The 12,475-nt window shown below is 41.2% G+C and overlaps 1 protein-coding gene across 2 annotated transcripts in view; it reads left to right on the forward strand.

The window, feature by feature from the left end:
• smchd1 (structural maintenance of chromosomes flexible hinge domain containing 1) overlaps positions 1-12,450 on the forward strand; it is a 29,510-nt gene extending 17,060 nt beyond the window's left edge. Inside the window, exons 31-48 of one of the 2 annotated variants that reach the window (XM_058059313.1) lie at positions 432-560; positions 635-714; positions 792-949; positions 1,013-1,128; positions 1,205-1,266; positions 1,356-1,443; positions 2,737-2,868; positions 2,945-3,097; positions 3,166-3,292; positions 3,375-3,494; positions 4,565-4,650; positions 5,991-6,113; positions 6,179-6,360; positions 6,466-6,575; positions 8,573-8,643; positions 8,715-8,883; positions 8,953-9,105; positions 9,166-12,450. In XM_058059313.1, coding sequence (XP_057915296.1) covers positions 432-560; positions 635-714; positions 792-949; positions 1,013-1,128; positions 1,205-1,266; positions 1,356-1,443; positions 2,737-2,868; positions 2,945-3,097; positions 3,166-3,292; positions 3,375-3,494; positions 4,565-4,650; positions 5,991-6,113; positions 6,179-6,360; positions 6,466-6,575; positions 8,573-8,643; positions 8,715-8,883; positions 8,953-9,105; positions 9,166-9,251 — 2,145 coding nt within the window. In that variant the 3' untranslated portion in view covers positions 9,252-12,450. The remainder of the gene's footprint in view (positions 1-431; positions 561-634; positions 715-791; positions 950-1,012; positions 1,129-1,204; positions 1,267-1,355; positions 1,444-2,736; positions 2,869-2,944; positions 3,098-3,165; positions 3,293-3,374; positions 3,495-4,564; positions 4,651-5,990; positions 6,114-6,178; positions 6,361-6,465; positions 6,576-8,572; positions 8,644-8,714; positions 8,884-8,952; positions 9,106-9,165) is intronic. The other variant, XM_058059315.1, reaches the window with a different exon arrangement.
• The last annotated feature ends 25 nt before the right edge of the window (positions 12,451-12,475 follow it).

Raw genomic sequence — 12,475 nt, forward strand, 5'->3', positions numbered from 1 at the left:
AATGTACTTATTATGCCACAAAGCGGAAAAACAACATATCCACAGAAAGTTAACACATCACATAAATCAAGTAAGACTACTTTGTGTGTGATAAACAACAAATAAGCGACAAACATGACACATAACTAATTTGAAAGTGCCTGCAAGGCATGCTGGGTCATCCTGTGGCAACAACAAAAATATGACCGATTAAAACACTGGATATCAAGAGTATGTTAACTTTGTTTACATGGCTGACAACCTACCTACAATCCACAAGATACCCAGCATGCCTTGCGGACGGAATATATAGGTGTAATGTAATTGTGTGCAGACATTTATTTGTATGATAGGTAGACTATGTTGTGCGTAATGTGTGTGTTGACGTGTTCTGTTGTTCGGGTTCCTTTCTTTAGCGGAAATTCACTTACATGAACTGTTCTTTGGGAAAGCCATTGCAGGTGTTGAACGAACACGGCATCAACACGAAGTTCGTCCTCCAACTGTGTGACAAGTGGAGGAACTGCTCCACGGACCAGAGGGTTGTGGTTCACATCAAGCCCTCTACCGATTTACTAAAGGTGAGCTTGGGCTCAATACAAACACATGTTGACTTTATGGCAGGGAATGTGACCAGTTGGTATTATTATTCTAGGTGGCAAATTCTGTTACTTCCCAACCAGTGGATGTGAACGGCCAAGCTACTTTTGATGTGAACCGAGTGAGTGGACCAAAGTGAGTACCACCATAACCCCCATAATATCCACCCAAGTGTATGTTCTGTGAGTGTTATTTCACTGCTCGTCCACTAGGGGGAACTACCAGCTAATGTTTAAAGGTGTCTTCAATCTGAATCCCATTCCTGGTCCAGTTGTGGATATTACAGTCATCCCCGATGGCAGCAGACCAGTGGGACTGTCAGTCCACTATGACAAGAATGTCAAATTTCCAGCAGGGGGCATCTTCCCAGGTTAGTTTTAGTACCTTTAACTTGTAACTCAGTGGTATGATAGTTCCTGTTCTTTGTATGCAGTGTTTACTGTGACCGTGGTGTCCGAGGAGGGCATCCCCATTACAAACTGCAACCCAGCCGCTATCACCATGCTTCTGTGGAGCGGGGGGCCATCAGGACCAGAACCTCCCGCGACAGTGAGTGACAAAGGACGTGTTTAAATGTCTGCTACCACGGATACATGATGAATGATATCTCTTCTTATCTCTCCAGGCAGACCAGCTGACATGTAGTAAACCCCCAGCAAACCAAAAAAAAGATTGCTTTCACTTCAGGTAAAGAACAAACAAACCAAACAGTAAATTGTTATTTCTGCTCTGTTTTGGTCGCAATAATTCAAAATATCTTTGTGTGTACATTACAGAAATAAACCCATCCCACAGCAAGTTGGACAGTACAGCATCCAGTTTTGTCTGTGTACTAGTCGAACCACAAAACTGTTCAGCGATCAGGTTGGTTTAATGTTAAAGTAGTCACAAGTGGTATTCCGGAATGCATTAACCTTCCTCTTGTGTTAGCTTTCTGGTATCATCTCTTATGTTACCGGGTCTGTTTTGACCCATGTATTAAATCAGCTATAAAATACACTAAAAACAATTTGAAAAGTTACCATCAAATTTGCTTCTCATGTCTTGGTTACCTTCTTAGGCTTCCTCATCCATGAAAATGTTGGTTTTAATACTTTTGGTGTGGGCATATAGGCCTTTTTTTGTCACTATACCCCTTGATTTCAATTTCCAAAAATGGTAAACTGAACCTCAAAAGAATCATTAATAAATTAAAGGTTCTTTTGTTACCTGGCTATTACTGAGGGCTATAGAACATATCTCTTATATCAATTAGTTTTATTTATTTTCTCATTTTAGTATTAATCACTAAAGAAACATATATGGTGTTCAGGTGAATTTTGACCCATATATATTAATATCAAGAAAAGGTAGAAAAAGTTATTTGTTTTCAGCAACAGAACTTTCGTATAAACTGAAATCAAAAAGAAGAACAGGTCCAGATCTTGGTTCACTGTACTTCTTGCCATTCTTTCCATGATCCAAATTGTAAATGTGAATTATACCGGTCAAAATGAGAATCCCCTGAAGCTTACATGATGAGAAAATGAGCTGGTTGTCATTGTGTTGGCTAATTGTACACTTATGATTTCAGTTGTGGCTCAAAATATTGCTTTATAGTCATATTATTATAACCGTGTCGAAACCGACCCTAACAATACAGTGGTCATAATTTCAACCAGACCATTTTAAAATGGAGTAAAAATGATTTTTTTGGTTTTATTTTGTTGAAATAGAGTTTCCTGACAAAGTCAAAAAGCCTTGATGCAATATACAAATGTTATGTGATTCTTTTTATGCATTAAAATGTAAAACGGGTCGATGCCGACCCTAACACAAGAGGAGGGTTAACAGCTAGAGCCAAACAGGGAAAACGTAGACGCTACTAAACAAAACAATTAATCATGAACCCTTAATAAATTGACATATAAGATGCTATCTTAAAGGGTACCTATTATGCTCATTTTTTATCCTTTTGTATTGAGTTGTGGATTCCTAAAGAGCCAATAACCCGAACAGAAAGCTTTCTAGAGCTTCCAGAATCTGCACCTATTCCTTGGATTTCCAAAGCAGTCAATTTTAATGTATTCCAACGACGGCAAGCCCACTCCGCTGTGATTGGTCACAATTCATCATGAATGAATTAATTTGGAATTGGTTTTTTGTGATTCCTTGAAGATTCCAGTAGAGGTGGTGGCCAATCACCCTACCAAACTGGGACCTGACATCCAACCGCCCACACCTTTGGTTTTCCACAGTAAGGACATCGCCAACCGAACCCTGGTGCAGAATATGACGCTGAGGATATTGGTGAGCTGAACATCATGCCAGAAGAGCATCATGCGTGTTGTTCAGCTGGACTAACAGTCACCTTGATTGATGCAAGGATTCCTATGGGAACCCAGCAGGAGAAAACATGGAGGGGACAGTGAGGGTTATCATAAAGAACTATGAAGATAACTCCAATAAGGTCATTCCTCAACTTGAAGGTGAAAGCAGCTGCAATGTAAGACTGTCAGAAGGAAAAGCTCATATCAACGTAAGTAGATGAATTCCTAAATAAAACAGCACCCCCACAGATGGAACAAGGCTGTTTCTCCTCCACAGATGCTGGCCATCATGGAGAACAGCCCTGGTGAGGACGGTGCCTCTTACATCCTCCTCTTCAAACCTCAAGTCCCAATCGACCCCACTCCACTCGCCCCCTTTCAGCTCCGGTTCCATTTTTATAACGGTAGAAGCAAACACACACCAAGATGCCGTGACCACGTGATAGATGACCATGTGATAGATGACCATGTGATATTTTTCTTAAGATGCCGAACATCAAACAAAAATGTCTGAGCTGTCCAGGAAGAAAGACGAACTATCTACGGCCATTGAAACTTACAGAGGCCTGTTGGCGACATACAGTGAACTCTATAATTGCTTGACAGGTAGGATTTCATCTTCTTGGTAAAAGTTGCTTCTGATCAGTTATGGTATGTCTTTATTGTGATATATTTGTGATATATATGTCATGCAGTTTTGTGGTTGACTACAGGCTACAATTAGTCCAAGATAATGCATTTTTAAGCACCTTTTTTTTGCCTAAATTGAGCATTTTCAAGCATAAACTCAGCGTAGACTCATTCGAACGTGAGCTGTAGTATTCTACACTGGTCACTAGATGTCAGTAATGCAACTGTAATGTTTGATGTGACACACAAGCGTCACACTGTAACCCAAGGCAAGTCTGGAGGGCTCTAATAATGTTAAATATATTTAGAAGGTTGTAACCAGGTTTTCTCTGCTCTAACTACAAATATATTAATTAATTCAGTCATTAATTTTCTACCGCTTATCCTCACGAGGTTCACGGTGGGTGCTGGAGCCTATCCCAGCTGTCTTCGGGCTCTAATAATGATAAATATATTAAATATGTATATTAAATATATTTAGAAGGCTGTAACCAGGCTTTCTATGCTCTAACTTCAAAAATATTAATTAATTAATTCATTCATTTTCTACCGCTTATCCTCACGAGGGTCAGGGGGTGCTGGAGCCTATCCCAGTTGTCTTCAGGTGAGAGGTGGGATACACCCTGAACTGGTCGCCAGCCAATCACAGGGCACATATAGACAAACAACCATTCACACTCACATTCATACCTATGGACAATTTGGAGTCGCCAATTAACCTAGCATGTATACATAGGAGGATGTTGGAGTATGTTGGAAACCCACAAATGCACGGGGAGAACACACAGAGATGGTCCAGGGTGGAATCGAACTCAGGTCTCCTAGCTGTGTGGCCTGCTCGTTAACAACTCGTTCTGCCATGCAGCCTCCAAAAATATTCCATTTTATAAATAAGGAATGCTACATTGCAGAAATTCACTTATCACTGTCAGGTCTGGAACCAATTGACCGAGATAAACGAGATATTACTGTATATAGATTCATGCATATTCCTGTCACTGATGGCTTTTGTTGCATTTTTACAATGTGTTGTTCTTTCTCACCAGTGCGATTCCAAGATGCAAAAGACAAAGAGGCTATTTTTAGAAGCCAACTCAAATCGAAAAACATAAACCTGAGTCAAACAGTCACTGTAAGTATTATTCAGATATTATTATCTTATAGCCACACTTGATTTACTCTTGTTCATGGTGTGCAGTTATTATGCTTGTATTTAGAGCAGGGATATCAGTTTGCTTGCATTCTTGTCACTGGGGGTGCATCTGGTTTCCCAGCATGCTTTCCATCACTTGCAAGTTGCTCAAGTTGCATGTTTAAAGTTAACATAATTATTTCTTTTTTGACATCATGAGTAATAATGGATTTTTGGTAGAGAGTGGAATTCATGGATCAATTTATCACACAAGTCTTCCAGGTCCTGAAGCAGTAAAACAACCCCAGGCCATCACACTACCAACACCATATTTTACTGTTGCTGTGATGTTCTTTTTGTGACATTTTCTGAGATATAATGGGAGACACACCTTCCAAAAAGTTCAACTTTTGTCTTGTCAGACCACAGAGTATTTTCCCAAAGGTCTTGGAGATCATCAAGATGTCTTCTAACAAAATTGAGACGAGCCTGAATGTTTTTTGTTCGGCCGTTTTTCCCCAGTGTCTTTCTTATGGTGGACTCATGAACACTGACCTGTAAAAGGGACCTGTTGTGCTCATTTTCAGCTTTTTGTATTGGGTCTTGGATTCCTATAGAGCATATAGGCCCAGAAAGCTTTCTACCTTTCCAGAATCTGCACCTATTCCGGCTGTTTACTTGGTTTTCCTGCTTCCAGCCAAACGGTCTTTTTAATTTATTCCACCCACACCCTATCCGCTGTAATTGGTCACACTTCCAAGAGCTCCAGAGGACTTCCGAACAGTTGCCGAACCCCACTTTCTAATTTTGTTGGTATGGTAGTTGATAATAAATTAATCAACCTATCGGAGATCTACATAAAAAGTGTTTAGGAGGTACTGGTAGCTTGCAGTTCTTTGGGTGTTTTGTGGGGTCTTTTGTGACCTCTTGGATGAGTCGTTACTGCGCTCCTGGGGTAATTTTGATTGGCCGACCACTCCAGGGAAGGTTCACTACTGTTCAATATTTGTGTGGATAATGGCTCTCGCTGTGGTTTGCTGGAGTCCCAAAGATTTAGAAATGGTGCCATAACCTTTTCCAGATTGATAGATCTCAATTAATCTCAGTTATGTTTTCACAGTGGAGTACAATCACTTGTTCACATAGGGTCATGTGTTTAATTGTGTTGTCATTGACTAATACTTACATTCGTTGATGATCTGGAACATGTAAGTGTGACAAACATGCAATAAAAGAAATCAGGAAGTGGACAAACCCCAGTAGTTTTTATTCATCCTTAACTGATCATGGTGTAAACAGCGTAGATAAGTACAAGAAAACGTTTGTGTTATTCTCTACAGATCAAAGCTGTTGACCAGCTGCTGAGCCGAAAGCAGTCTGAAGCCGACCAGATTAAGAAAATGCCCAGAAGAGTCTGCTCCATTCCTAACCACTTGGAGGGGCAGCAGGATGTTTTGGGAAAGGTAGCGGGACACCGGTTTCACTGACCCTTAAACAGTCCTGACACCGTGGTTCTTTTTGAACGCAGGTCGGCCACCTGGCCTTTGTGCAGGATGAGGATGAAGCCAGGGTAATTTCCTGGCACATCAGGGGCGACATGGACTGCGTGGTCGCCAAGACGACAGCAGCAGCCAAGAGGATCTACGACACCACGGGAGGCATGCAGCAGGTCTTACCCCTGGACAGTATTTATGTAGCACCCGGGCGCAGGTATCTTTTCAATTGTCACTTCTCCAGTCTTAACAACACCCTAACACAAAAGAAGCTCTCTTAACAGTCACATGATCTATTTACATTGTGATCATATACTTGCAGCTCACTACCTCACATCCGTAACGGCCATCCTCTGTTCCAACCCCTTGGGAATCCGGTTTTTGCAAGGGAATGCCTAATTTACTCCCAAAGCAACATCAACTATAGCATGGGTGAGTTCTTCCTCCACTTCTCACATGTTGGGATCAGACCGTATTATTTTCTCTTTGTAGCTAACTTCTTACTTGACTTAAATTAAGTTCATTTTTGATGCTTTGAAATGATGGCAGGCTCTGAAAGTTGATGATTGATGGGTCATAATGCACAAAAAATCTACAGTAATCCCTTATTTATTGTGGTTAATTGGTTCCAGACTTGACCATGAGGATTAGTATTCCTTCATTATTAATAGAATCTTTTCATGGTTGGTGTAGGGATGTAACGATATGGAAATTTGATATCCTGATTATTGTGACCTAAATTATCAGTGTTGTCGTTATTATGACAATATTGTTGAATATTTTTGAGAGTAAAAGTATTTGTTTATCATCACTCTTGGTGCTTTGAGGGAGATGCACAACGTAACTAACGACTGCTTCTCCAAGAAATGAGCAGTGTCACTTGTCTGTGAGTTTATCCAAGTATGGTTATCAATCACAATATAATTTTAAACGGTAACCGCCGGGAGTTTTATCGCAGTTAATCATTAATACCGGTAAACGCTACATCCCTATTAAAGTTAGAGCATGGAAAACCTGTTTACAACCTTTTAAATAACATTAAAAAACATTATTAGAGCTCTCTAGACATGAAATAACACCCCTATAGTTACACTTTACACTTATATCACCCAATATAGTAGACATAATAAATGCAAATAAGTTTGTGTTTGTTTTTGTAGTAGAACTGGAGATAGCAGAGATGATGCTTAGTTTCTCATTGGGTGTGATCAGGATGGATAGGATCAGGAACCAGCACATCAGAGGGACATTAAATGTTAGAGGCCTCAGAGATAAAGTCAGAGAGGCCAGACTGAGATGGTTCGGACATGTCCAGAGTAGAGATAGAGAATATATTGGTAGAAGGATGCTGCCAGGTAGGAGGCGTAGAGGAAGACCAAAGAGGAGGTTTATGGATGTAGTGAAGGAGGACATGAGGGTAGTCGGGGTGAGAGAGACAGATGCAGAAGACAGGGTTGGATGAAGCGATTTAAGTTCTGTGGCGACCCCTCAAGGGAAAAGCCCAAAGAAGAAGAAGAACCTTCAGCATTTTTATCGCAGTTAATCATTAATACTGGTAAACATTACACACCTAAGTTAGAGCATACAAAATCTGTTTGCAACCTTCTAAATTGTTTTTTTTAAACATTATTAGAGCTCTCTAGACATTAAATAACACCCCTATAGTTACACTTTACACTTGTATCACCCAATATAGTAGAATTAATAAGTGCAAATATAAGCCATTTGGCCATTTGTATGCTTGGACATGCTTCATGTAGGTATAAAAATATGTAAAAGTCGAATATTAACTATCATAAACAATGCAGGCCGAGTGGTTACTGTGCAGGCCACACAGCTAGGAGACCCGAGTTCGATTCCACCCTTGGCCATCTCTGTGTGGAGTTTGCATGTTCTCCCCGTGCATGCGTGGGTTTTCTCCGGGTACTCCGGTTTCCTCCCACATTCCAAAAACATGCTAGGTTAATTGCCGACTCCAAATTGTCCATAGGTATGAATGTGAGTGTGAATGGTTGTTTGTCTATATGTGCCCTGTGATTGGCTGGCCACCAGTCCAGGGTGTACCCCGCCTCTCGCCTGAAGACAGCTGGGATAGGCTCCAGCACCTCCGCAACCCTCGTGAGGATAAACGGTAGAAAATGAATGAATGAATTAATGAATAAACAATGCAATTTCAAGAGGACCCTATAAATACCTAAATAATATAATATACAGTGTAGAAAGCTTCCTTCAATCTGTAACACAGGCTCATGCTGCACCATACATAAACCCCCACTCTGCTTTGTATTGAAGCCTCATCTTCCCTGAACTGCTGTGACGTATTCCTTATGATTACCGTAATGAATAATGGCCCTCATACCATAGTTTTCCCGAGTCTGGTCTATATAATTCTGTTAAGTAAAGAAAAAAACAAACTTTTTCCCTCCCAGTATTCAGAAATCTTCTCGGTGACACGATTGTGATGGACGACTTGGACGCTGCAACCAACTACAGACGAATCGTGAGTACCGCCTTCTTTTCGTAACGCCACATCTTTTATCCCAACTCTGAGTGATCTCCTGCCGTCGCCAGTTGGTTGAAAGTAAAATCCCCTGCCCCACCATCCTGACGAGACAGGGGGAGCGCGTAAGTAATAACGGCAAGTTCGGAGGCGCGCAGAACAAAGCCCCCTTAATCTCAAAACTGCAAGTGTTTGGGGCCCCCCTCCCGCAGAGTTTCCACACCCTGAAGGAGCAAATAGGTACGATTTGACGTTTTGTTCCAATTACGGAGAGAGCTTGTGTTCATGTTTGTTTGTTTTTTGCTCCAGAACTCCTCACCAAGTACCGCTTAGCCCTGCAGAACAAGTTGGAGGCACAGGAAGAATGCGAGGAACAGATGAAGCAAACGGATGAAATGCAGATCAAGCAGCGAGAAATGGATGAAAAAGTCATCGAGCTGCGGGAAGTTGAGAAACAACTCGGTAGGTTTGGTCACGTTTGTTCTTGTGTGTTTGATTCCTTATTGCCTGTCTCCTTTCTAGCGTCCACGTCGCAGCAGCCCAAGAAGCGAAGCCTCCAACATGCTGGCAGGCCTCCGGGCACGGAGAAGAGACAAAAAAATGTCTAAGTTCAGAAAAGGTTGGGTTTTCTATACATATATATCTTTTTTATTACATTTAATTACATTTCTTTTAATTAAATTGTCAAAGAAGGCTTTATTTTCTATGCAAATATATCTTTTTTGGGTCATTAATGCAACTTTTCAAAACACATCATTAGGTACACTTGTGTTATATTGGAATTCCGTATGTAATAAATATGTTCCTATTATTTGCTTACCATATGGCCACATGAGAGTGAAAGTTACTATCCATGTCAATTTCACAGGTGTACCTAATGCTCATTCACATATATTGCAAACTTTAGTGGCTTTTTGGCGAAACCAACAGGACCCCGGTATGATTTAGTATACAGGGAATACTGCCTGGAGGAAATAATAAAGCAAGCAGGAGATGTTATGCTTACAGAAAAAAGAAATATTCTCCGGCTTCATGCAGTTGAGTTGATTCTGGTTGCACATGATAACTCACAAATAAACTTCAATGATGTATACACCATTCAATCATTTGTGCATCTGTTGAAGGGTGCTTTATTTTAGACAAACATAAGACACAGTTTTTCATTCCATAATGCTCCAAAAATCATTATAAAACGCAAAAGAATACATTTGATTGTTGCCAACACCAAGAAAAAGCACACATTGTTTTTAATGTAACACCACTTTCAACTGTTGGTTGGTTGCATAGCAATGTTAACTCTCTTTAACCAAAAAAATGGGTGGGGCTCACATCGATAAGTCTGACGTTACTACATGTGTACTGTGTATGTGTGTAAGTGATCTGTAATACTTTAATATTGAATTATTTTCTTAATGAGCGGCACGGCGGTTGAGTGGTTAGCGCGCAGACCTCACAGCTAGGAGACCAGGGTTCAATTCCACCCTCGGGCATCTCTGTGTGGAGTTTGCATGTTCTCCCCGTGCGTGCGTGGGTTTTCTCCGGGTACTCCGGTTTCCTCCCACATTCCAAAAACATGCTAGGTTAATTGGAGACTCCAAATTGTCCATAGGTATGAATGTGAGTGTGAATGGTTGTTTGTCTATATGTGATTGGCTGGCGACCAGTCCAGGGTGTACCCCGCCTCTCGCCCGAAGACAGCTGGGATAGGCTCCAGCACCCCCGCGAGGAAAAGTGGTAGAAAATGAATGAATGAATGAACTTGCTAATTGCACCGTGTACGTAAATGAGGCACCATTCATCTCCTCTGCATTTTCTTTAAACACGGCTATGGATAATGACAAAATGTACTTGTTTCATACTCGTATCTGGCAAAAATGCCTTATCCATAACGGATATTCTTTTATAACAATTATCCGGCTCATGCCTAGTATTTACTTATGTACACTGAATTACTAACTAAATAACTAAATACATAACATCAATAGACGCTGTATATCTCAGCTTGTAGAGTACTTAATTCTTAATATGGAGGTTACAGGTTCAATTCCGGTATCAAGCTCAGTGTCACGTTCCGGCTTGAGAGCTTTACGGTTCAACCCCAGGATGCAGAGATGAGGACCCAATTGCAGGTAGAAATATATTTAATGGTGCTATGCAGCAGAACAACGCATGTCCAAACAAAAAATGACAATGACCCAACAAAGAAAGAAACGCGCACATGAACTAAATCGGCAACACAAATAATGGGAAACGGGTGCGGAAGATAATTGAAAGCAACGGAAAACAGAACAGAGCAACAGAGGAAGTGAATACAAAATAAGGGCATGAATGAGGAACAGAGGAAAAGAGGAAAACTCACGAGGGGGTGAAGCCTGATCGTGACACTCAGATACCAAACTAATTAATACGGTATTATGAATAATATTTTCCCATCCAGAGGCAGGCGGGAGAGGGGCTCAAAACAGCCAAGCATGATTATCATCAAAAACATACTTTTGGTCACTTTTTTGTTTTCATAATCAGCAAATGTACAGCAAATTATTGGCAGTAATACTTTTTATTGTAGAAAATAATGGCTAGTAAATACTATGGACACGTGAACTACTGAAACAAGTCGATTTAACACATTTAAATGAAAATAATTCCACAAACAATACACACTTGCTTTCATAGAAAGAAGTCATATGGAGAGATATTCAGAGTGACTGAATGGCATAAAAAAGGCAGAAAAGATGACCTGATAGTAGACTTTATTGAATGTGAATTGAAAGTGTGGTTCGAGACCGACTCCATTTGTAAAGTGCTTTGAGGTGACTTCTGTAGTGAATTGGCTTCAAAAACTGCTTCAAAATTACTGTTGCAATGACACATCATCAGTAGGGTAAAACTAACCTGTCTCACGACGGTCTACTTGAGTCCTACTTGAGCTGGTCGGGCCGATGAGTCGATTTACGAGTCCATTACTCCTGCTTCTTCTGTAGCCTAGAGCAGTTCCTCCAAACACAAAGGGGGAACGGGCTCCCTCCAGTACGAGAAGGCGCTATACTCGGGGCAGCTGAAGGCGGCGCTGTGTTGGCATGTCCGCAGGGGAAAGACATGCTCAACCAGTTCGCTCAGTCGACCGTATCTGCCAAAACACACGATGAGTGTCCCCGTCGGACGGAGGCGTTGCTGTTATATACTTAATAATAATAATAAAAATACATTTTATTTATATAGCGCTTTTCAGAGTACTCAAAGACGCTTTACAGTAGAGAAAAAAAAATAAAAATAGAGTCAGGACTGCGGAGACTGTTGATATTTTTAAAAAAAGATTAAAGACGCACCTTTTTAATCAGGCTTTTAACTAATATTTTTAAACTTTTCTTATGTTTTTATCTTTTTTGTCCTATTTTATGCTCTTAGTCTTCAGCTTTTAACTCCAGTGTTTTGTTTTTATCTTTTTAGTCCTATTTTATGCTCTTAGTCTTCAGCTTTTAACTCCAGTGTTTCCTTAGGGGGGTCCTCCACACTGGGGGCTGTTCGGGTCTGCTGAGGGGGTGCCATCCTTGGGTCCCTTCGACACGGCCGGCTGGGGGTTCCTCCCTTTAATGTGGGGGTCCGCCCGTCTGTCGGAGTCGGGGGGCCCGGGTGCTGGTCCTCCGATGGCACGGCCTGCAGCTCCTCCCAGTGGTCACGGCCCCAAAAGTGGCGTTTCCTTGTTCCTCAGTGCCATGCCATGTCTCCCTGTCTGTCCTCTCCTCTCTGTCACATGTGTGTGATCGTGTGCTTGCGTGTGTGTGTGCGTGTGTGGGTCTAGTATGGAGGGTGGGAAGGAGGGGCTTTCTTTTGT

The sequence above is a fragment of the Doryrhamphus excisus genome, chromosome 21 (assembly GCF_030265055.1).
Source record: "Doryrhamphus excisus isolate RoL2022-K1 chromosome 21, RoL_Dexc_1.0, whole genome shotgun sequence".
Taxonomy (NCBI): Eukaryota; Metazoa; Chordata; class Actinopteri; order Syngnathiformes; family Syngnathidae; genus Doryrhamphus; species Doryrhamphus excisus.